The sequence below is a fragment of the Symphodus melops genome (genome assembly GCF_947650265.1).
Source record: "Symphodus melops genome assembly, chromosome: 1".
Lineage (NCBI taxonomy): Eukaryota > Metazoa > Chordata > Actinopteri > Labriformes > Labridae > Symphodus > Symphodus melops.
The window spans coordinates 45,611,986-45,636,960 of record NC_136691.1 but is presented as its reverse complement, the minus strand read 5'-3'; the positions used below and the strand labels follow the sequence as shown (position 1 = coordinate 45,636,960).

At 41.4% G+C, this 24,975-nt stretch overlaps 1 protein-coding gene across 1 annotated transcript; it reads right to left on the bottom strand.

Annotated features, from left to right (window-relative positions):
• Positions 1 to 24: 24 nt before the first annotated feature.
• Positions 25 to 24,953, bottom strand: fbxw8 (F-box and WD repeat domain containing 8). Its single transcript, XM_079340211.1, has 11 exons — positions 23,954 to 24,953; positions 23,765 to 23,869; positions 22,433 to 22,597; positions 22,020 to 22,108; positions 17,656 to 17,813; positions 17,359 to 17,555; positions 17,029 to 17,247; positions 9,701 to 9,828; positions 4,162 to 4,335; positions 3,556 to 3,672; positions 25 to 425 (listed from the first exon to the last, which is right to left on the bottom strand). Exons 1-11 carry the CDS (start codon positions 24,428 to 24,430, stop codon positions 260 to 262), a joined length of 1,995 nt encoding a protein of 664 aa, XP_079196337.1. The 5' UTR covers positions 24,431 to 24,953; the 3' UTR covers positions 25 to 259.
• Positions 24,954 to 24,975: the final 22 nt, after the last annotated feature.

Genomic DNA, 24,975 nt, shown 5'->3' with positions numbered 1-24,975 from the left:
CAAATCCAAGAAGCCAAACGTCATTTAAAAATGTCCTCATTTTACTGTTTTGGTGCACTGTGCATCATTTACACAGCTGAAATGATCATTGTGCATTATTGACCTTAAACACAATAAAAAAAAAAAAACACCCATACACTGACAGCATGATTTGTTTAAAATACCAAAAGGGAGAGTAGAAAGAAAAGTATTCCGTTTGGAGCATGAAAGTTATCACCAGTCAACATTTCTATTGTCCGTTTGGTTGCAGTTCTGCGTGTCAGTGAGACGGATGGGCGCCAGACAGTCTGTCGTAAGGAACGGCCAGGCCGATGTTGTAGTTGTATCCATGTGACTCTGTGTAGTCGGACCTGCAGATGGGTAGGATGTGATCCTGAGACAAAGCCTCCTCTGAGAAGTCATAATGGCAGATCACTCCCCGATGTCTGTAGGAGAAAAACGGGATCAGCAAACAAAGAGATTTCACTTGATTCACCTTTTGAGAGCTTGTCAAAAAAGATTCTTGAAAAGATTGGATGATCATCATGACCACTATCCTATTAGCAACATTATTGTAGCTACTTTGGCGAAAAAGAAAAAAAAAACTTGTTATATAGCTACTGAAGCAGTAGTGTGACCGGCTCAGTTTAAAATTAAGACCAGAATAACTTCTGGTCAGCAGATTTGGTCTGTTGTAAGCTAAATTAAGCTAACCAGATGCTAGCTATAGCTTCATATATCTGACCAGTCAGAATCGTATTTATGAGTTCCGCAGCTTAATTTCTTCTTCTACTCTTTCATGTGTGTTGTTTACATTTGTTCTTAATAATAACACTGAGTTTAATGTAATCAACACAAACTCACAGTAAAGCAAATATTTTCATATTAGATTTTGCTGAAAGGCTTTGATCAGATTCCAAATGTGGCCTTATACGTACTAGTTAATAAGTACACAGTAAATAGTTCACTCTCTGTGGGATATAAATGTTTTAAACATATTTTTTGCAATCCTTCTAAAGTCAGCTTAGAAAAAAGAGGGGGTGTTAATATGTGGGGAAGTTCCACATTACTGACTGAATGAATATGAATGTGAATAGTTTTATAGCAGCTTTGTCTCTTTTTTTTGTCTCTGTGGCATTTTCTTGCTGTTTGCAACAGAACATAGAATGATATGATGGAGTCGGGTTGTTTTCTGACATTGAATCATGTTTCCATTGGAGAAGAAGTGTGGAGAATATTGAATGGAGTGACAAGGTTATTGATCAGTGGGGGTTGCACTAATCCACTTCTATTATTTGTTACTGCAGCGGCTTAAACATGCTGCAAATCATAACATGTACAGAGGAAGGTTTACTTTGCATATAAACACAGGGTGGCACCCAGAATCAAATAGATTCAAACGTTAATATCACATATTTCAGCCCAAAGAAACTCACTGCATTTATCTGGAAAGCTTCTTGTGTTTTTATTTTTTTTTTTTTTTTAATGAAGACTGAAGAGTAGCCAACTCAACCTGTGATGGATGTTTTTGGATATGTGGTAGGAAAACCGGAGCGTCCCGGAGGAAAAAACCTACAAAGGGTTGGAGAGGACAAACAAACTCCACACAGAGAGTTCCCACTGGTCGGAATAGGTTCTTCCTGTGAGGCCACAGTGCTGCCCTCTGACATGACTAGAAGATGTTTTATGTCATGTTTTTTTCATAAACCTTATCAAAGCCGACATTTTGAATTATTATGGTAAATCAAAATGTTAGCAATGAAAAAGGTTTATTGGGGGGGGGGGTTTATTGTCGTGGGGAGAGGGAAGAAGGTTCTTTCTTTTTCTTCCAACTCTCAGGTTTTCTCAGTCCCAGGAAGTGCCTGGCTCGCTTAAACCAGGACTTCTGCTGCTCTGGCTTTTGAGGCTGCATTGTTTCCACAGCTTCAGTAGCCTCTGCAGTTTCTGTCACTCCTGAAGTTCCTACAGTTTCTGTAGGTCCCACAGGTCCGGAATTTCCTGGAGCTTCTGCAGTGACTTGGGGGAAAGTCTCTTCCGTGCATGAAGGTTCGCCTTGCTTCTTCTCACAACTTGCTCTCTTTTTTGTTGGAAGCATGCGATCTTCCAGATGAGCCTCAAGTTCACTTGAGAAGTCCTTGTTTTGTGAGTTCAGGAGCTGAATCTGGGTTTTCAGCTCCTCCACTTCTTCACACTGGATGCTCTCCCTCTCCATGTTCATCTGCTGCAGGGTCTTGATCTTTTCCTCCGTCTTTTCAGCGTTCAAATTCTCCATTACATCAGTTACATTAGTTTGGTATATTGGGCTGTGCTCTTTGCTGGATGCTCTAAACTCCTCCAGTTGTTCTTGGAGAAGCTTGCTGTTGTCCTTCTCCTTCTGGAGCTCAGCAGTAAACTTGTCCTGGCTGGTTTTATAAGCCACTTGTATCTCCTCAAACTGCTCCTTGATGACTTTCTGATCACTGAGCTGAGTTTTCAGGCCCTCAAGCTCAGTAAAGTTCATCTTCTCCGTCTCAAAAGCAGCCTGTTGCAGGACAGCAATCTCTTCTCTCGCCTTCTGACCGAGGACATCCAGTTCAGCTTTCAAGGTGGAGATCACCTGCTGGTCTCGGGACACTCTTTCTGCGTGAGCCTGACCTTGCTGCTCATTCTTGCACTGAAGCGTCTCCACCAACTGCTTGGCAGCGAGCATGTCGGCTTCGCACCTGATCTTGAGCTCATGGTGTGAAACTTTGCTGCTGTCCAGTTCTTCTTGAAGGACCTTATTTTTCTCCTTCTCACTCTGGAGCTCTTTTGTGAACTTGTCGGTGCAAACTACGTATGCCACCTTGAGCTCCTCGTAGTCGACATGAAGATCTTTCTTCTTCCTCTGCCTGGTGGTGTCGTTCACTTTCTGGGCGATCTTAAACGCAGAGAGGGTCTCTTCGTTGCTGTACTTTTCGAGCCTCTCCAGCTCTCTCCTGGTGTCTTTCCCCCGGTTTATATACATTTCCTTGAGGGCTTTCTGCTTTGCCAGATGTTGCTTTGTCTCCTCCAACTCTTGGCTGATCAGGAGTTTTTCGTTCCTCTCCTTACAGCAGTGTTGCCTCTCTTTCCCCAGGAGATCGGTGAGGTTTTTCACATCTTGATGAAGTCTTTCGAGCTCCATGTGTTGACCATAACCCTGCTGTCTGAAGGTGTTGTTGTTCCTTCCTTGGTAGGTTGGTCGCTGCATTTTCTTTGGCTGGTTGTTTAAGTCACAAAGAAATGCTGTTGTTTGTAAATCGTCTCTGATGAACAGATATGTTGATCTGAGGTGATAGTTGAGTGATCTCTCTTAATGCTGCCGCTTGCTGAAAGGTTCAAATTCAACTGACTGTCTGGAAAGCTGTTGCCTCATATAAAGACCTGATGACTCATCAAAGACATCTTAGAATGGAATCAGTCTTTTGAAAAATAACGTTCCATGGAGTTCCGCAGTGCTAGATAAATTATTTCATCATAGAAAACATATTTCCTCACAAAACGGGTTTTAAGAAAGCATTGGATTCTAGAACAGAGAAGAAAAGAGAGGAAGAGTGTGGGAGGATGATCAGTGACCTGCGGTGAGCTGTAAGGTCGTCGTCTGTGATGCAGGCACCCCGTGGTGACTTGTCATCAGGGATGTTGGCTGTTACCAGGGTGCTGCTGTTGAAGCGTACGTGGCGCACAGGATGCCTGCAGCCCAGAAAGAAAATGACACCCTCAGTTAAAAAAACCCCCAAAAAAACTCAAACTCAACTCAAACAATCCTTCTTTAAAATGTAGGCCTTCTAGCTTCCAGGAGAAAATGTGAAAATGTTACAAACTCGATAGAGTTTTCTAATGTTATATGAAAATCAATAAACATCAGAGACAACAGCAAAAAGTCCAATTTCCCTTCATTTGGACCTGTCTTTGTTACCGTGAAACAACATTTTTTTTTTTTTTGGGGGGGGGGGGATTATTTGCAATTTGGAAAAATGAGACACCATAAATAAGAAGGAACAAATCTACAATCACCATCTTTGTGTTTTAGTTAGCGTCTTAATTAACGCAAACCCTAAAGGCACACTTCACAGCTGCAGTGTGTGAGAGGTAACACCCTTCAGCTTCACGTGTTTTCTGTGCTGCTGCGAGTTTAAAATGTCCTCTCAAAAGGATCAGAGTGAAGACAGGAAATCCCACCTGTTGTGCATCTCCCACAGCTTGGCTCCCATCCTCACCTCCCACACACACACCAACCCCTCCCCTCCGCCGCTCACGATCTTCCAGTCATCCGCCTGCACCGAGGTCACACCCAGGTGGTGGGCGTACAGGGACGCCACGGATGAGCCAGCTCGTAGGTCAAACACCCGCACCCTGAATCAGAGCCAAGATGAGGATAAGACACGTTTATTGAGCAACATCATAAAAATGAGGAAGGTCACCTGAGAAATAAAGACAAGGTGTGTGTGTGTGTGTGTGTGTGTGTGTGTGTGTGTGTGTGTGTGTGTGTGTGTGTGTGTGTGTGTGTGTGTGTGTGTGTGTGTGTGTGTGTGTGTGTGTGTGTGTGTGTGTGTGTGTGTGTGTGTGTGTGTGTGTGTGTGTGTGTGTGTGTGTGTGTGTGTGTGTGTGTGTGTGTGTGTGTGTGTGTGTGTGTGTGTGTGTGTGTGTGTGTGTGTGTGCGTGTCAGTCAGTCAGATATATAAAAAAACTGAAAAAGTGATATATTTACAGTTGATTTTGAATAACACTCGAGTTGTAGTTCCAATAAAAGACAAGTAAACAAACTGAGTACAATAGTACTCGGTGACTTCCAGCGAAGCGTGGTAACTTTGGATTTTTCTTCCTGTTTACAGAGGAGGAGTACTCCAAGGCCGCTACACAGAGGGAGTACAGTCAGTCAAAGAAAGCTTTCATCAGTGGACAAAAGGACACTATTCTCACATTTGGAGGAACTTTTGCAACATTCAAGCCAAGAGTCCAAATACAAACTGAAGCATATGTGCTTAAAGCTTAGCTCCAGCTTTATTTGCCACGAGGATTCACCAAAATGACCCCACACCCACTTATAACATAATATAGCCTTTAATTTGAGAACTGAGAGCTGTGAACATCCTGGGACCACTAACCACAACCATATATAAAAAAAATTCAGATGCAGATGGACTAATGTGTGATAAACCAACAGAGGCTTTAAAAGTCGACTCAGGAGAATGAAGAAGAAAGCTCGTACGTAGAATAACAACACGTGTATGTACCTTTTCTCTTCTCAACATACTGATCGTCCTGTTTGATCAAGTTTGTCAGACTGTTTGTAGGTTTCACTTTTAAATCCCTCTTTGTCATATGTTTTTGTAAATTTGTCTTAATAATTAAAAAAAAAACAGACCCAGGTCAGTCGATCCTAGTGGGATTATAAAAAGAGTTTAATAATATTAATTATTAAGGGCTGTCAGCATTACCTGGTAATTAATCATAATGCATTAAGGTCTGAAATATATGTATTCTTTTTTTTTTTTTTTTTGTGAGTAGTCGCATGTTATTTTGTCCCTTTAGGGGCACCGTTGGTAAGCCTCTGCAGTGTCTTCCTGTATCACAGTGATAGAAAGCAACAACACGGTCTGCTGCGTCTCTGAATGTCTCCGTTCACTTTATAAAGCTGCTAAGCTGTTATTTTCAGCTGTTTTTATTTAGACTTTGATACATAACAATTCTAAGTAGTTAAGATACTGTCACAACCTTCAAACTACCAAAAGGTTCTTAATTTATTTCAAAAATAAAAGGATGGTTGAATTCAAACAGCAAGTTAAGTACTCTCAGCTGTAGAATTCAAAATAAAAGCCCAACTATTTTTACATTTAAAAGGTGAAATAATGTACTTTCAAACAATGCAATTAACCTTTAACATGAACCGTGATTAAAAAAGGCATTGTTTAACAGCCCCAACACAACAGATATTGGGTTTATATAAGAGCAAGAAAAAAAAAAAAGTGTCTAAAAGTTGGTAAAATTGATTTCTTTTTTTAGGAAAGACTTTTAAAAATAGTAAAATTAATTTAATTTAATTAGTTTATTTTTTTATTTTAACTCCTTTAGCATGTTTTTATATGAATAAATAATCTGAATTTGATGATTTTTCGTTCTTCTCTAATTATTAATGTCCTTAAATTACAATCCTCACCATCAGTATTGTAATGATTCTCTTTATTATTCTTATTATTATCAGAGTGTGTAAATCAGTTTTCCTTTGACTGGATACATGGCAGAATGAGCTGGTTTGAGCTCCCTGGGTTTCAGGAGCACCAGCAGCAGCAGCAGCCCAGGGGACCTGCAGCTCCATCTGTTGTCATTGTGGCATTATTGCAGCTGAAAGCATCCAGGACATGACTCCATCCAGCCTCAACCTTCTCCAAGACCTCATTACCATAATCAAATCCACTTTGGGGACTCAGGCAGATTTAATTTCTGCCTCCAAATGTTGGTAGTTAAATGACTAAACAGGCACCGTGGACTTGTTGTCCACAGTTACTTCTGTCTGTTTTGTGGCATGACGTGATTGAAGCACACGTTTAAACAATAAGGACTGAGCATAACTGGCAGATCGCAGGGAGACATAAATCTACTGCTGGAGGCAACTCGGTCTTCAGTGAACTGTCAGTGGGCAGACCCCTCTTCATTAATCAGTAGCAGCTCAGGGTGGGAGATGCTCGGAGAAGTGCAGCTTCCTACTGCAGGACCAGACATGAATCATTATACACGCAGGATTATGTCTGATTCTAGTCAGCTCAAGTTGTCTGGTTTCATATTCTACATGAACACATGACTTCGACATGTATAAAACATTTAGGCTGTTTAAGGTGTTTTTACAAACTTTGCTGAGTCCTGAGGGTTCACGTACAACTTGTTGAGTAAGACCAGCCTTGCCTTTCTCTACTCCACCATCAAGCGTAGATGGAGTCCTGAAATAAGCCAGTCTAAAAAACAGAATTTTAACCAGTTGAATCCTGAGAGACATCCAAAGGCTCATAAAGACTCAAAAAGCAACTAATGCGGTCAACCCACAACATGATTGAACAGTTATAATGAACTACAAATACGACTCCATTCTCTTAAGAGATTCTGCAGAAGAGGAGTTTATATTTATCTTTGTAAATTATTGCAATTTCCTCCTGTCAGTGTATAGACAATAAACTGGACTGGACAACACACACCAACCACCTGTGCGGGAAGACACAAAGCAGGATGTACTTCCTAAAGAGACTGCGGTCCTTTAACATCTGCAGCAAGCTGCTGGGGATGTTTTACCAGTCTGTGGTTTCCAGCGTGCTTTTTTACACCGTGGTATGCTGGGGGGGCAGCATATCCAAACAGCACACATCCAGACTGGACAAACTGATCAGGCGGGCCGGCTCTGTGGTCGGCATGAAGCTGGACTCTCTGGTGACGGTGGCAGAGAAGAGGACACTGGACAAACTGCTGGATATTATGGACAATGCCAGCCACCCTCTGCACACCGTCATTAGTAACCAGAGGAGCCGGTTCAGTGAGAGACTGCTCCTTCCCAAGTGCAGAACCAACAGACTCAAAAACTCCTTTGTCCATCATGCCATCACGCTCTACAACTCCTCACTTGGGAGGAGGAGGACTGGAGCACACGGGACAGAGGGGTAGGAGTTGGAGCGTCCTTCCATCTACCCTCATTGTGCAATAACACATGGACACTTTCACTTGTATGTGCTTTTTTTGGATATTTTTGTATATTTTTTTCTGCTTCTTCCATGCATATTTTTTGTATATTTTTTCCAACGGAAGAGTGTTCTATTATTTATGCTATATTACTCTTTATATTGTTACCTTTTGTTACCTGCTACATTTTTATTTTTATTTTTCAAATTTCCTTGAGGGAGTCATCCCAAAAGAATCAATAAAGTTCAGTCTAAGTCTAAGTCTATAAACAAGTGTGTGACTTATGTGACTGGAGCAGACATTTGCAGTGGATTTCTTCTTGAGGTGGAGTTGTTCTTTTATTTATTTCATTTGTCATGCTCAGAATTCCCTTTATTGTCCAGGTATAATACAATAAAATATAATATATAACTACATACACACACAGGGACTTTGAGTTTGGTGAACTGTACTCTCTATGTACTAACAGTATAAAATGAAATATGTTATAATACTCATATATAAGACTTAAGAAGACAATAGTGCAGTGGAGACTGCAGACTGCAAAGTCTGAAATGTTAAACTCTGTAAGAGTTTTGAGAATAGCTTTGAGAAATACGATGTATGATTATTAAATGAACATAATAAAAAAATGTAATCATTGTTATTTAAAGGTGTAATTATGTAACAGATGATTTTTTTAAGTTTAAGGGTTTAATGTTTGTGCTCCCTTTCTCTAACCTGTCCTTGTTTTACATTTTAGATCATGTACACTAAAGCCCAATTTCTTGTGTGCTCACATATTTTGACAATAACAGTTATTTAGATACTGGAATTTCATTCTGGATAAAAAACAAAAAAAACAAAACAGTGTGACTTACAATCCTTTGGAGGACAGCTGAAGTATTGTAATGGCAGGACAAAGTCAGTAAAGTGTTCTTTAGAATGGACTCAGTGCTGCATTATTAAAGTGACCAGCAGCCACAGGTGTGACTCTCGTTCTTCCTCTTACTTTATTCACTTTGGTATTCTCCTGTTTGCACAAATGTGGCTGTCTCCCAAACTGCCCTTATCAGGAGCCCTCATTTGCTCCCTGGATCTCACAAAGAAAGCAGAGGGACAGAAATCATTTGGACAAAAAGGAAGGGATGCATTAGGCTTTGGATTGAAGCCACCCTGTCAGAGGGCCAAGATCACCCACTGTCCCTCAGTCTCCATCATTTCCACTGAACACTGAATCCCCTGAGCACACAGTGGCATCACTCTGAACACAACGACTCATCTGTCAGAGAGCAAAGAACAAAAGTAAAAGGAAATTGGACCAAACTCCCACATTTTCTGGCAGGGTGAAATTTTTCAATTCTTCAACCAAAACAACGCTGAACATTTTCTGCATCCACTTGACCGAACATTTGTGAATCTTTGATGGTTGCTAAGAGCAAAGTTTCAAAGAAGAAGACAGAGCCTTAACAATATGATACGGTCCATCTTTCCCTTTTAGCCAACCACTTAACAGCCAGATGGATTTGGTGCTGAATAGAAACAGCAGGGGCAGCTTTGGACGAGGAAGCACCAGAGATTTTTGTCTCCCTGCCAGCTTGTGCTCCGCGGCAGCTGCTAACAAGTGCAGAATAGATGAGAATGGCTCTTTTATGCTTCTTTTCCTCATCTGGAGAGCCAGGTTAGGGATGTGGCAAGCTCGTGCAAATGCATGCATGCGTGGCCAGATGTCTTTCTTGTTCAGTTTCCCAGGTAATAGAAGAGACGGACGGAAAGACATCTCCATTCAGCACAAAGAACACCTCACGTCTAAGTATTTCTTTTTTCTTTTTCTTTTTTTTCACAACAGATTTAGCAGCTCTCTGAACGAGACTGAAAAGTGTGAAAGATGCAGTGATTGAATAGAGCCTGGTCTTCTTGAACACTCCGCAAACACCTGTCTTTTACTTCTCCCTGGAGGAAAAACTTCAGTTCCTGGCTCGGTTTCAACCCTCTGCGATGTTTGAAATAATAGGTACCGTCTTATCAGTTTTGTGTGTTTTGACTTGTTCCTCATTGGTGTCAGAGTTTGTTTTACCTCCTGTCTTTGTTTCCACAGACCAGCAGGTGAGGAGGGCTGTCTCTCAGGTTGATGCAGGAGAAATCTCCAAGTGAGTTGCCCACGCTGGCCAGCGGTTTGCCCGTTTCAAGGCTGTAGACGTGGATCTGAAACACATGAACATCAGTTCCTGTAATTCAGTCTAACTTCAATCAGCACAACATTCACCAAGACTGTTACAAGAACAAATGTCAGACATCTGTTAGAAGGATTGCAACCAAATGTACTTCAACTTGTCCAACTAATTTAGGTTCTTAAAATAAGATGACTGTTCTATAAGCGGGTACTTTTTTCATCAGTGTATATTTTGATAGCAATACTCTGAGCATACAGCGTATATTAGAACTTTTTTTTTTTTTACATTTTTTCCAGTGTTTAAGAAAAAAAAAAAAAGAAGGATTTCTGCTTCTAATTAGATTTGTTACGTCAGTCATTTTTTTCCCCATGAGTTCTCGTTCTCTTCCGTACATCATAATGTTCCCTTCATCAACCATAACGTGCCGCGTTTGACAAGTCACCACCATGTCAAACTTGTTAACACGGATGAAGGCAGATCCACCCCGTTACACAAACGCACCAACTTCAAGGCTGCAAACACATGGACGATGCGTGCGAGTAGATATTTCCACATCTTATACTCCATTGAAATCTGAGCTCTGAAAACAGTTGTGTAAAAAACAAGACACCAGTTCATAAATACAATCTGAGTTATCCTCAAATTAACCTGAATAGAATAGATTACTGTGTTGTCTACTTTTCACCTGGTGTGCAAATATAAGTCATTCAAAACAACAAGTCATACATTCAAAACAGGTGGCCCATTGAAAACCATTAAACACACTTAATAACACAACATATACACAAGGAGAACAACACCTGACACAGGAGAGCTACACCAAAGCAATGCACCGAATTAATACTAAAGGCTTATTAATGAGTAATAATAATATGAAGTGCTATGTGCATTGTTAGTAGACTGACTAACATTTCCTCACTGATTAACATTTTTATTGGCTACATAAAAATCTAAAGAGAGGACAAACAGAAATGCTATCATAGCTCACAGAAGGGTGACGACACACGGCTCGCAACAATGATATCAACACGAGAACGCCACTCTACATGATACATATATTTCAAGACGGTCATACTAATAATACAACAAGATATCTGCATAACTGGGGACTGCAAATGTCAACCCTGCTCATTCTCTGCACACTGCACTCAAACATTCTTGGAGGGAATGTAACTGGCTTAGCTCCACATCACGTATCATACCAAAGACAAGGTGAGCTTGTGATGGAAATGTTGTACTCGATGAAGAGAGATGTGAAGTCTTACACAGGAACGTTCAATGTAACTGTTTAAATGTGACCTGTTACCCTCTGTGTTATTCTGTGACAGGTATTGAGTAGTCACTCATTGTTATCACTTCCTTCTCTGTGAATGCTTCCTGTTAAGTGCAGGAGGGTATAAATGAGCATCTATCAGAGTGATCACTTTGTAACGGACCTGCCTGTTGCTCTGTGAACGCTCTTGTACAAAACCTTGTTTGTGATTTCATCCGACTGCGATCTTCTTCCTCCAGTTCTAAATGACTGCAGAATTATTTGAACACAGCTCACCGGGATTCTTTGCCAGTTAATTAAAAGCAAAGCAGCATTTAAGAGTTAGATACGAATGGGGAGAAAAATCAGCCTTGGGGCATTCTTCAGTTACAGACAGATATGAAGACCACCGCCTTCGGGCTCCATCGCTGCACCAAACTTTCTTCACTCAACTTAAAATGATGTCATTTGGAGCTGGCCTAATTGGTCAATTAGAGGCTGGTGTTTTCTCATCCAAACGAGACTGAACAAACAGGATAACCGCCAGGCAAAATTGACTTTGAATAATTAAAACGATAAAGAAATTAAACAGAAGGAGGGATGCAGGAAGAGACAGAAGGTAGGAGAGACAGAAAGAGAGCGAGATGGAGAGACAGCGGCAGAGATAAAGAAGTTTGGGGGGGGGGGCAGAGGCATGATGTAAGCCTTAAGGAGATTGCCAGCAGTTTTTTTTGTGTGTCCCTTATTTGGGCCAAGCAGAGCTTTAATTGTGCACCACCCAGGGGCGAAACCTAAATCACAACGGACTCTGAAATGACAGCTTGATAGGATTTGGACAGTGGAGAAGGGGCGGGGCGGGGGGGGATTGGGTGGATTGGGGGGAGGGATGCAGAAATGAGGTTCAGCAGGCTGTTGTTCATGAATCATTACTGTGTCAGGAAGATTTTTTTTCCTCGCACTAAAAAGAAGAAGTGCCGCTCAGGGCTGCTTTGTGCTGATAGTTGGGGCCTGTTTACAGACTGTAGCAGTCCGTTTGGAGGAAGAATAATCATGAGGAAGACTATGGAAGAGCTGTTAGGTTAATGCACTTGCTGGATCCCCGGTGAGGCTTGCACACAAAAGAATCTCTAATGGCTGCTTGCACTGGGATGTTAATGTCAGTACTCTCTCTGCTTTTAAAAAGACGACACATTTGGCAATTATTGCTGCTTTTTTTTTTTTTTTTTGGAAAAGTCCATTTATGTCGCTGCTGCTGGTACAGTGGGGCGAATATGACACGTACAATAAATGGATCCATTGTTCCGAGCAATATGATGTCAGAAAGTGGTTAAAGATGGCCATCTCATGTTTCCAAGAGCCAAAAATGATGTCTTGAATTAGCTTCTTTGTCAAAACCCAAAGCATGTGATTTATAAAGCGACAATAAATATTTCATTTAGCGATAAATAAAATGTAGTTCCTTTAATCAGGTTTTCTTTCCTGATGTGATTGTTTGGATTTTCTTAGAATTGAATACCAATCTTTAGGAATGAAAACCATGCGTCATAAAGGGTTAAATGTCTCCGAGCAGCAGAACCAGCCGGGTTCACTGCTTCATCAATTCAAAAGAGAAACTTTAAGAAATTAAATGAGTTCTGCAGTTTGAATGAAATCTGCAGGTTTTGTTTTTTTTACTCACCAATGATTCTCTGTCTGTGTCTTATATAAACACCAACATCTGAACCAAAACTGGATTCAGAGCCACGCTGGGTTTACTCACCATGTGAACAAACACAGATTAGCTCACTGGACCTGGAACAAGGGCTTTTAATTCCAGCTCATCTAACAGGACAGAACGCAGTTTGAAAAGGACAGCCACATGGCTCAATCAACAAATACTGTGTTTTTAATCTGTATAAGGTTGTGTGCGATGAGAATTTGGAGCCTGAGATTAAACTAAGTTTGCAAGCTTGTTCAGGAAGGAATCGCAAACATGCTGCAACTCTGACATGACAAATTCAGCTCACCGTAAAAGTTTTCAAGAAGACATAGCACAACTTTAAAGAAATGGTTATATTGCATGAGTCTATAGTACCATGGGGAATATGTAGATGCTTGGTAATATTTCCATCTGACCGGCATGTCCAGTTGTCCTTACATTAAACCCTGCACTGTCCATTTGCTGATATCCCATGTGCTGTTATTGCGCTGCGCTCCTGCTGAACCTCTGTCGTAATACAGATTATTAGTAACCTCTCCTCTATCACAGCATCCACCTGTAGGCTTTGACTCCATGCTTTTCAAAGCATGATGTCTTCTTCTCTTCAACTCTGATGTGTAGATTTTGTTACTTATTCTCTATTAAATGTGAGTTAGATGATTGAAATCACCAACTGTGCTTTGGGGGAGGGCTTGGTGTTAGAGAAATTTGATCTTTAAAACCGTTTTTTGGAAAATGAAGATTTTCAGTAACTAAGATCAAGATGTCCTCTTTGACTTTGCTCCCGTAGTTCACATTCTGCCCCTTTTGTTTACTCCCTATAGAGTGGCAGTGGGGCGTCACGTCTGTGCCACCCAGTATTATCATCAGTACTTTTACTGCACCCTGAAACTGCATTGTGCACTTTTAAAGACTAAGAGTTAACAGCTTAGATTTTAACATCAAAAAAAAAAATCCAAGTTACTTTACTGATCCTGAAAAGGACATTCAATTTGCTTAGGTAACATTTTATGACTGAATGCAAAACTTTTTTATCTTCATTTCTTTGCCATTTACACATGTAATTATATTTACTAGAAGAAACAATTCAAACCTTAAATCGAGTTCTTATTGTCCAGTTGTGTATTAGATGCATGTTCAAAGAGTTGAATTCCTCTTTTTACTCTCAGTTAGCACTATGTTCATGTTAGGGTGACTAAAATTGACCGAATGAATTACTGTGTATCACTACTTCTATTCATGCCCTGTTGTCTATGTGTATCTATTGAGTCTACATACAAACAGACAAAACATCAGAACTTGAATTCAGCCTTGAAGCATTAGACCAGCCCTGTCAACTCGAGGCAGTGAGAGGCTGACAGCTTCTAAGACGGCACTCGCGCTCTGTGGACGATGGACAGCAGCAGACTGATAGATTGCCAGTGGACATGCCAGCTTGTATGAAATGCCCAGCCACGAGCTGGGAGTCTGCCTGGGTGCCCCCCAGTCCACTGGCAAGAGGGTGGCACGTAGTAATGAGGATCTGGAGACTGGCTGTGACCACACACACACACGCACACACTAAAAAAGACAAAGCGATCAGCTCAATCATAACGATGCCAAAAATATGATGAAGAATGCCTCACAGTGAGAACAAAGCTACTTTAGGACTTTAACCTTTCAGAGTTTGAAACAAAACGGCATCAAACTCACCGATTAGCTCTGAGGTTTCTGGTTCACGCATCAAAAATAACAACCTGCTTTTTTTTTTTCATGCACGCCAACATGTTGTAAATGAAAACGTCTTCATGTGAAGTTAAAAGGTGTGAGACGACTTCCTTGGATGCCACCTCCATGGAATTTGACAGATTTTAATTTAGCATGTGTTTTCTGACTAAGTATGGAATACATTTTTTTTTTTTTAAAAGTGGCAGCCGGTGAGCGCTTTGTCTTCCTCGCAGTTTTTGAAAACTGCTGTTAGAGGAGTGACAGAAGGTTAATTACGTTTGTGAAACATTCTAATTAGTAAAAGTTCTGCACTAGTATTGACTTTGCAAAGTCGACCATGGCAAACGGGAACATCTGTGAGGCTGTCTGTGCTTAAGTACGGAAAATAAATAAATCAAACACGACCTACAGGTTTGATCTTTTACTTTGGAAATATTAGTACTCAGCTCAGACGCATTTGGAGGAGCTGTGGTTATAAATTCAACATCTTTCATTTCCATCTTCACCGCACATTTATGTTACAACATCAGTAGCTATTTGCAAAGTCAGCTTTGTTTAGAAAAGCTCAAAAGTATTTTTGATATCAGACTTTAACAACAGCAACTGTAGTGAAAAAAACAAACTCCAAGAACATCTAGAAATCTTTTTCAAGAGTAATCAATAAATACAAACTTTTTTTTGCATGCTTTGGTTTTTTTCCCCCCACAAATTTTACTGACTGTACCTACTCATTATCACACTTCACTACATGAGACAAAAACATCAAAAAAAAAAAAATTAACTGCAAATAATAACCCTAACCCTAAGATCGAATGGGAAGAAGATTTTTGTTTTATTAATGATAAAATACAATTTTTTCTATCTTTCTGGAGCCTAATTTATCACATTTAATGTTGCACAAACAAGCCTTCATGCTGATTGGTCCTCTGTAAATATAATGTTAGTACTTCTTCATATCTTCAATGTGATCATATATAAATGTATTATCTATCTATCCTCTCTGCTGCTCTCAGGCTGCTCCACTATGTGGTGCTTTAGTGCTGTTCCTAAATCCCTCTTGTTCTTTTTTTCTTTTTTCTTAAAGGGGATGATGTCAGTGAAGAAGCTTTGCCAAAAACCTGTCAATCACAAGCAGAGTGCTGCGAACACACAATATGATCGGGGGAGTGCTTGCTGTTTTTAAATCTAGCAGATGTCCAGTCTCTATGGCAACTAACATCTGAGTTTTTTGTATCTAATTATAATTAGTTGTACTACAATTATTGATTCAAAAAACAACAGCTAACTGAAGTGAACTTGAAAGCATGTTGCTCGCTCTATATCTGCCTCCTGATCCCAGCAGAATAGTTCGTCTCCTGGCTCTGTGTATGTTCTGAGTCAAGGCTTAAGAGTCAATTAGGAGCACAGGGTCATTACAACACAATATTATTAGAAGCAAACAGAGGCAGCTGGGGGGACAGCAGTTTATCAAAGCACCCTTATAGGCTGGAGCAATTAGGAGCGAGGTCCAATGAGGGCTTGTGCCTACTGAGGAGAGCTCGTGTACTATAAACAAACCCCCTCCAGGTATATCACATTCATCTCTGAGGGGAGTCAAGTGGTCTGAAGGGACACAGAGTAATAGTGATCACACTGTCTACATTTACACAGATGAAAGGTGTACGCAGAGAATGGGCTTTGACATTCTGCAATTTAAAAACAGATCAGATTCAAGTGTAGACCAGACTGGATGTGGATAATAAATGTGTGCTTCACACTGAGAAAAGTCGTATGTGTGGCAGTAGAGGCGATATGAGCTGAAACCCATGAATGTGTTTTTGATCAATAATATTATTTTTCTATCTTGTTCATTTCGCTTCTAATATTCATAAGCTAATTTTGAGAGCACGTCTCATCAAGTGGAGACTCTTTTAATAGTAACTATGAGCCACGTCTCGGTTCCCTTTTTAGGAGATTTTATCTTAAAATCAAGAACCAAAGGACACCTTGATCCGGCTCCACCAGTCTGGACGAAACAGAGAGCTGTTTGACAACATCACAAGGTCATAATTTCAAACACTGAGCATCAGAATAATTGAACTTTTTTTCACATTTTCTGAAGGAAATGTTAATGGTTAACTTTGGTTGTAACACAACGCAAACTTTTTATGCTCACACCAACACTTATGGGCGATTCACAGTCCCCTGTTCACCTAACAAGCGGGTGTTTGGAGTGTGTGAGGAAGCCAGAGAGAACCCACACAAGTATGAGGAAGCCATGTAAACTTCACACAGAAAGGCTCCTGGCCTACAGCGGGATTCAAAACTAGGAGCAATTTAGTGGTGAGCAACAGCTAACCTCTGCACCACTGGAAAAATGTTTTTATGCTTGTTTGTTTTTGAAAAGGGCCCCATTCTCAAACGTTAGTATGCCAGACTCAAAGTCATATAAAGGTTTTTATATGATTGTGTTTTAAACATGTGCTGTTGCTACAAGTTTCAAACACCCCGAAATGTGCTGAATTCCACGCTCATAGCTGCTTTTTAACCGTTCATGTTTATCAACAGTGAGTGGACAGAGAGACTGAACTCACCTTGTTTCCTCCTCCGTGCATTGCCCATCCTGTGCTTTTCACTCCAAATGCAACCTGGGAGTCTGACGCATCCAGGCAGGTAACAGGGTGATCGTAGACTGAGTGGAGCGTCTGTGGCTCGTCCTCACGGGGGTCCAACAGGTACACGGCATCTCCTGCTGACAGGGCTGCAAGCGGGCGCTGCTGCCCCCTGCCTGGTACCACGACCAGGCTCTCCACCTGTGACCCCCCCCAAAAAAAAACCATTTCCAGCTACATCAACTCACAGTTCGTCATGTATTTGAACACATCAGGATGGTGTGTTTCAGGGTATCAAAGCGTTTAACCTACAGCCTTGGGTAGCTGAGTCTGGCAGAGTGTCCTCCAGTAGCCGTGATCATCAGCAGCATCCAGTCGAACGCCAGGCCCGGCTGCTGAGCTCAGGACGGGGCTATCAGAGCTCAGGGCCAGGACCTGGATCCTCTCTGGGGTCTGGTAGTGGTGGATGGGTTCCCCGCCTGTCTCTATGCTCCATAGGTCCACACAACCTGTGACGAAGCTCAGTTTTGTTAGTTCTCTGTAGTTCACACTGATTATAAATGATTTGAAAGCAGAGAATTCCCTGAGGATGTAAGGTGAAGTGCTCACCGTCTTGGTACGCAGCAGCAGCCACTGTGCTATTGACCTGCACACGACTAACGAAAGGTCTGGGTTCAGAGTTAGCTGACAGGCCGTTGTTCTTCAGGTAAGAGGCCGTCGAGTCCCAGTGCAGAGTGTCCCACAGCCTCACATCACCAGACGTGTACCTGACATACAAACGAGCACAGTGCTCATCAAACAGGAACCATTTTGGAGAAGGAATGTGGCGACTGTTCTACGTTGCACTCAGTGAACTTCATGTTTTGTTTTTTTTTTGTTTTTTTTCCCGAGAACACCTGACGTCACCTTCTCACCACTGAATCATTTCCCCTCTCACACGTTTCCCGACTTGTTATTTTGTTTTCAAAAGTCTTTGTTGCGTGATCTTTCCAGGATTACAGGGGTGTTGTTTGGGCGGAACAAACGTGGCACATTTCACCCCTGAAACTTGTCACAACAGCGGGATGTGAAGGTTACGCTACCAAGACATTCACTGTACAGTCGGCCTCCAGATTTAGAGTACAAATCGACATCTTAGTTTTCTCCCTCACGACGATGATAAAGTGTCATACATATCTTTAATCTTGCTCCTATACATAAAAACATATCTCCTAAATTAGTGAGTTCACAATCAGTCTGAGACCGACGAGAAGATTTGTTGTTTGTCTGACCTTAAATAATCAATTCAAAAGTACACAATTAAAAGTCAGAAAAAAAAAACATAATATGTTTCATTGGAAAGTAAAGCTGATATCTTTCAGCACTGTTGTGCAGGGAAAACTTGTCACCTGAGGATTTGCAACAATAGCATCGTCTGTTTTTGCCATTTTTGGACGTTTTAGGGTCATTGTGGACGCCTCTGTGTTTCCTTCCTTTTTTTTTTTTTTTTTTTTTAAAGATTTGTTTTTGGCCTTTTTTGCCTTTATTGTAGAGGGAGGACAGTGGATAGAGTCGGAAAGGGGGAGAGAGAGTGGGGAGAGACATGCGGGAAATGGGCCACAGGCTGGACGCAAACCCGGGCCGCCCGCGCGCGAGGACTGAGCCTCAATACGTGGGGTCGCGCACACTGCCGCTGCGCCACCGGCGACCCCTTTCCTTCCTTTTTGTCCCTTCTCCCCTCCCCTTTTGTCTTCAGCTCTGCCCAGGTGAAACTCCTGACGGCCTAAGGAGGCGCACCGGGCTTCACTTTTTAAAAGTCCAGTGCTGCGTTGAGATGGAGAGAGGCCACAGCTGTGCCTGTCGGTCGACAGATTGTGTGTTTGCTTGTTGAATTAGATTCTGAGTTGATCTTTAATGATTATGTTTTTCTGTAAATGACACATTTTGACTTTGGTAAGGTGTATGATGTGTTTTATTGGGTCAATGTGTGTGTGGTATTTAGCTTTACAACACCGCCTTTTGACAGACAGAATCATTGGTTGATGAATTGATGAATAAATAGATTAATCAATGAAGAAAGACTTATTTGCCCTATATTAAGGCAAAAAAATATTTTTCTTAAACCTTGAAAGCATTCAAACTGTCATTCTGTCACTAGCCGAAGACTTCTTTTGTGATTCAATAAACTGAAAGCTTTGCTGTTTCACTGTGTCTACTGACTTCCATCTGTGTAATTGAGAAGGCCCTTCCTGCGCCAAGACTGCTTACAAAATCCAACCAAAGGGGAGATCAAGAGAGGTTCGCCTCAGTCATCATTAAGTTAACAACTACACAAATGCTTCAGAACTTCTGATTCAGAAGTTTGGATCTTGAGGCGCTGGTGGCCAGTTTGTTTGTTTTCGCGCACCATTTCCAAGCGGACAGCCCAGGTTCAAATTCAACTTGTGGGTTCTTTTCCCGCGTGTCTCTCCCCTTCATTTTAGACTCTATCCACTGTCATACTGTGTCTCTCTAATAAAGGCATAAAAAGCCCATAAAAATCTTTATTTTTTTTTAAAGGTTTATGGATCTTGAAACACTCTCCAACTCTTCCTATGTTTTGTAGCCCTGAACAAACAGAGCGCTGCCTTTACCTCTCATTCTCAAGTAACAACAAAGTGGTCCCCTCTCTTTCGACAAAGCTTCAGCTCTGTTGACTTCACTCTTATCCCGAGTCAACAAGTTCTCACCGTGGCAGACGGCGAACAGAGTCAGAGTTCCCACCTCCACAGATACCATCATGTCTGAGCAAGTGCCCGCCTCACAGCCACAGTGTGTGACAGAGTGACAGTGAGCGTGAAAGAGGGTGTACATGTGCGTGTCTGCTTGTGTGTGTGTGTGTGTGTGTGTGTGTGTGTGTGTGTGTGTGTGTGTGTGTGTATGTGTGTGCACTTGGCAGGCAATCAATAATAGGAAAACACACTTTCATTGAATTGGTACATCAACTGAACGTTGTCCAAGAAATGTGTCCAAACTTTTTACACGTAGGAAACTTTCAAACTAAGAGCTGCACGTGTGTGTGTTTGGGCAGATTTGGCCTTTCATGTCTCTGTTTGACTCCGAGATGTTGTTGGCTTGATGAAACGATGTCTCGTGGTGCCTTGAAACGCCAAATCTGACTCAAGCGCTTTTCTAACAAGATTTCGTGGAGGCAATTGTATCACTTTCGATTTCTCTTCATGACTATTGATTCTTTTCCCGCTAACAAAATTCAAGGACTTTCACTTACCTAAATGGCCTTTTAAGTACAAATAATGGGAAAAATATTGATGCTGTGAAATCGTTAATAGGCAAGGTAATAAAATGAGGATTTAAGAGGATTTTATCCGCATTAAGAAACTTTTTCACATCTGGACTGTTTTATTTCGGCACACTATGTCTGCTCACCTGACGAGATAAAAACACACAGTCGTCATCTCCGATGAGACACAGCAGGACTGAAGGGAATCTAATCACATCGCTCTCTTGAGACTGCACAAATCCTCATGGACTGTTAAACCAGCTCCTGTGGTTCATCACAATACATCAGTGTCTCAGTTGTTTCTAGGCGAGATTTGTTTAAGCTGCGATCTATGTCCTCATCCCTCGTCTCACTACCGCCGTCCGTTCACGTTCAGGATGCTTTATTTGTACTCGAAGGCGCAATTGTTTTTGCAGCCAGCAAGATAGTGACGTCCAATCGTCACACACACACACACCTTACAAAACAGGAGACAACTATTTAAAACAACACAAACAAGTGCTCAAGGTTCCACTAATCAGGGCCACAAGGAGAGAGACACCTGTTTTATGATGATGAGCGATAAGTGGTGATGATGATGATGATGATGAAGAATTTAGTATATTGATTTGAAATGAGCTGAGATTTTAAACCCAATAAAATACAAACAACGTTTCTATCAATATTGATTCCCATATGCTACAAAATGTTTCTAATGCGATCATCTTTTAAACGTTGAACCTTCTGTTGTTTCTACTTTCGCCTGTAAAGGATTGATTTGCTCATAGTCTTTGATAGGAAAAAAAAAAGTCGCTTTGGTCTTCCTCAACAACTCTCAAAGTCAGTGGTTCTCAACTGGTCGTGCCTCAGGCACCACCAACTACTCCATCAGGAGCCAAACTGATTTTATTTTTTCATTCAAATCAGATTTACCGGTATTTAAAGAACAATTCAGTTTGGACCTCAGAGGGTACGAGGCGTGATGGAAAATAGAAACTGAAAGAAACAAAAAAAGCTCTTCATAGACTGTTTGACAGCCTATTTCTTCCAGGCACACTCCATCTGCGACCCACCGAAACACAGTTTTGGTTCCGGCCAACCAATTGAGAACCACCAGTCCATTTAAAGACAGGTCTGAAACCATGTTTACAAATGCTGCTCTTTTCTTACCCACTTTAAGAGAGGGTTTGAAACTATTTGCTGAATTCTATCGATTTTCCTTGGAAGAATAAAAGTGAGAGTAACATCTCTCTGTATAGTGCTGTTAAGTTTTTAAGAAGCAGCACAAAATGTTTTTGTCAACCAAATAAAATTCAAACAACAACTTTAGTGTCAGTTTGTCTCTTACATTCTGTAAGTAGCAGCTCTCTCATCCTAAAAGTTATTATTGTTGCCCTCTTACCAAAGTTCTGTGTGAAGCCTCACCAGGGACAGAATTAAAGAACTAATCGTGGATCGAAACCTGTATGCATGCATAAAAACCCCCATAAATAAATAAACCTTTTACTGCTGCTAAACACGTCGTTCTCATAGACTGTAAACTTGATCATCCTCAAGAAATCCAGACGTTGAGTTAAGTTCAGCTGTCGATCGCTAGTCCAACAAATCAGTGATTAATTACATCCATTAACTGAATGTCGTGTGTTTTCACGAAGCACACAGTTGTTGTACTAGTGTGAGCCTCCTTATGTGAGAGGACGAACATCTGCTGTCAGAGGTGAGCTTCAAAACTCACCCAGCCAAGACAAAGTTGTCACAGGAGCTGACGTCACACAGCACCTTCCCCAGCTCGAACTGCAGCTGGCTGATGGATCCCACTCGGTTCTGGACAGAAAATACAAAAAAAACATGTCACTATCTAACACGCAGGAAGGACTACAGTATTTAAAGTCATATAATGATCAAATGTGTATGCACAACATTTTAATAGATTCAAACTATACATTACAAAAATGACATGTACAGACACTGCTTGCTCTTTTTTTCCCCTTGATTCATGCAAATAAAAATATAGCCCCACTGAAAAAACTAATGAATTGATAGATATTTTTATTTGGATGGTAGACTGTGAAGAAACATTTAGCAGTTATTTTGATTTGGTTGAAAACGACTTTTCTGAATCTCCACGATGAGACAGCAGAGGCTCACCTTCCAGTTCGAGCACACAGTCTTGGCTGAGTTCCTGCAGTCTCGCAGCGTGCTCTTCCAGCAGGGGGAGTCGGACACGCTGGCCTCCTGGTGAAAACCTGCCTTTGTGCACATCCTGAACCACAGAACAGAGTCCTCTGCTAGGACTCTCCATGCCCTGCTCACCTGGGAGGAGACTGGACTGTGTTACAGCGGATTGAGTCAGCATACATTACCAGCTTGCATCACTTGATTTATCTGTGCTTAATGAGCCCGGCTGACTGCCAAATGGACATATGCACCATGTGCCGTAGTCCTGCCAGACAGAGTGTAATTTACTAATCTATACCCATTTGGGTCAAATAAGGCCGGATACAGCTTGCCTCAGCAGTTCTGCAAGTGCAAGGTAGCTGTAAGGACTTCAACCACAAGCTGTAAAAGCTGAAATCAGTAAGTTAAGTGTGGCCACTCTACAAAAGCATGAGAAATAAAAAAAGGGAAAAAATCAGTAAGGGAGCAAGTAGGCTACTTTACAGTTTTTAAGTCTCTCACTTTCTTACATGTAAAGACGTCTAGTCAGTCACTAAGTGAGGAGGAAGGTATGCCTGCACACTCGCTCAACTGTCAAAACAACTGTATATGCCTTCACAGTGATCATCAGGGATTGTGATGGAATAACACACTTTTTTGTGGCACTTGAACGAGTGTGTGGGCAAACCTTGTTCCTCAGTCTGCTTCTTTTGCACCGCCCCGCTGCACCTACGTGACGTGTGCAGAGATGAAACCTTTTTCTCAGTCATGAAGCGAGGACAGATGTGCTGCAAGCTTCGGTCATCTCAGATTATTCCCTTGTACGTACAGGAACTACACTCGGACTAAAGCTAAATTCGACAACAACTAACCGGCGCAATCTTGAAATAGTTTGTCTCACTTTCTAATTCTTTATTTATTAATTTATTTTGGTTTGTGACCCCTGAGAGTGAACCAAAGCACTGTTTATCTTTACCCTAACCAGAACAGCTGCATGAGTGAAATGTATATAATTAATTCTTGTAAGATTTGTTTATTAAATATGTGTTTGAAGACTGATGATGTCATAACTGCAGTGTTTGTTTTAAATAAAAGCAATTAGGATTAAGTTAAAAAAACAAAAACAATTGAACATTTAGTTTTATATCGGCCTGAAGCGTGGTCTGAAGACTGAGGTGGCAAGGACTGTCTACAAATCCATTGTTTGGTAAACAGGATACTTTTCTTTTACTTTTGAGTCTCATTCCAATCATACTGTAGCCTCCTTACTTACTTTGATGTAAAGCTTGTGTGTAAAATGGTGTGACAGGTGCAGCAGCTCACCTGTGCACATCTGCCCAGCTCAGTGCAGTTCAGGTATCGGAAGATCTTCAAGGCTAACTCGTATGGCAGCTCAATGTCAAAGAAGGGAATGTCATTGACTTCATTCTGTAGAAGAAATCACAGCAAAAGACTTGCTACTGTGAACTCATTCATTATGAACAACAATCACCATCATCGACTTCCTCTTACCAGATCCTGGATGAGTTGATCCACCAGTTCCTTGTCATCCTTGAGCTTTCTCTGTGTCTGCTGCTGCTGCTGCTGTTTCAGGGAGGATCTGCAGCCATCAGTCATGTTGTGGTACTGTCTCTTCCTCTTGCTTCTCTCCTCCTCAATCCTGTCCAACAGCGGACTAGTCCTCCCATCCAGTAAACTATGTGCAATGGACACATATTGAGGCTGATCCTCAGTCCGTCCTCCTCCACTTACAAACCTTCTCCCCTCTGTGCAGTCGCCCTCTTCTGCTGTCGAAGGACTGCTGGCATTGTTGAGACTTTGAAAGTTTTCAAAATAGCCCTTTTTTGAGTCTTCTTTGCTTGACTGACCAACATCATGACAGGAAGGGGGAATGGCAGAGTTAAGTCGCGGCTCCTCTTGTTTACCCGATAACTCTTGTTTCCAACGTTTCCTGAACGCAACAAGTTCGTCCTCGGCCATATCGCCCATTCATTGTTTTTCAAATGTGACTTCGAAATGTAAGAAAACCGCGGATGTTGTGTGTTTTGGCTATGTAAACTGGTTGAAAGAAGCCACAGCTCCAGACCCAACACAACAACAGACACGTGTACTCCGCTATAAACAGTCCGACTGGGGACAACGTCACGCTGTACATTGTTTCCGGGAGGGTTTTTTTTTTAATTCCGCAATTTTATTTCTCATGCGATATGGCTTTCTCGTGAAGGTATACTTTGTTGTGTACGTTTCACTTGTATTTGGTCCTGAATGTACATGCAAGCGTGTTTGTGTACATGACAGTAAGGTGTCGGTGTTTAAAAAATAGTACATGCATGTTAGAGTTTAAAAATAAGAGAACACAATGTCCCAGAAACCCCTCATGTAACAAAAGACTCATAAATTCAAACCAGACAGGAGAGATTCAAGAGTTAACCATTTCATGGCTCCTTCGGGAAAGGAAGGATGATGTAAACCAAACACCATGTGACACTACAATGAATAATACAGTAGGCGAAGGGGAGGGGAGGGGGGGGCAA

Bases quoted from the DNA above. Each gene is read 5' to 3' on its own strand.
- fbxw8 (XM_079340211.1), bottom strand. From the start codon at position 24,430: ATGGGCGATATGGCCGAGGACGAACTTGTTGCGTTCAGGAAACGTTGG. The intron at 17,248-17,358 runs GTAGGTTAAACG...GGGGGGTCACAG, and splicing joins AGACTCAGCTACCCAAGGCT to GTGGAGAGCCTGGTCGTGGT. The intron at 9,829-17,028 runs GTGAGTTCAGTC...CATGTGTTTCAG, and splicing joins TGCACGGAGGAGGAAACAAG to ATCCACGTCTACAGCCTTGA.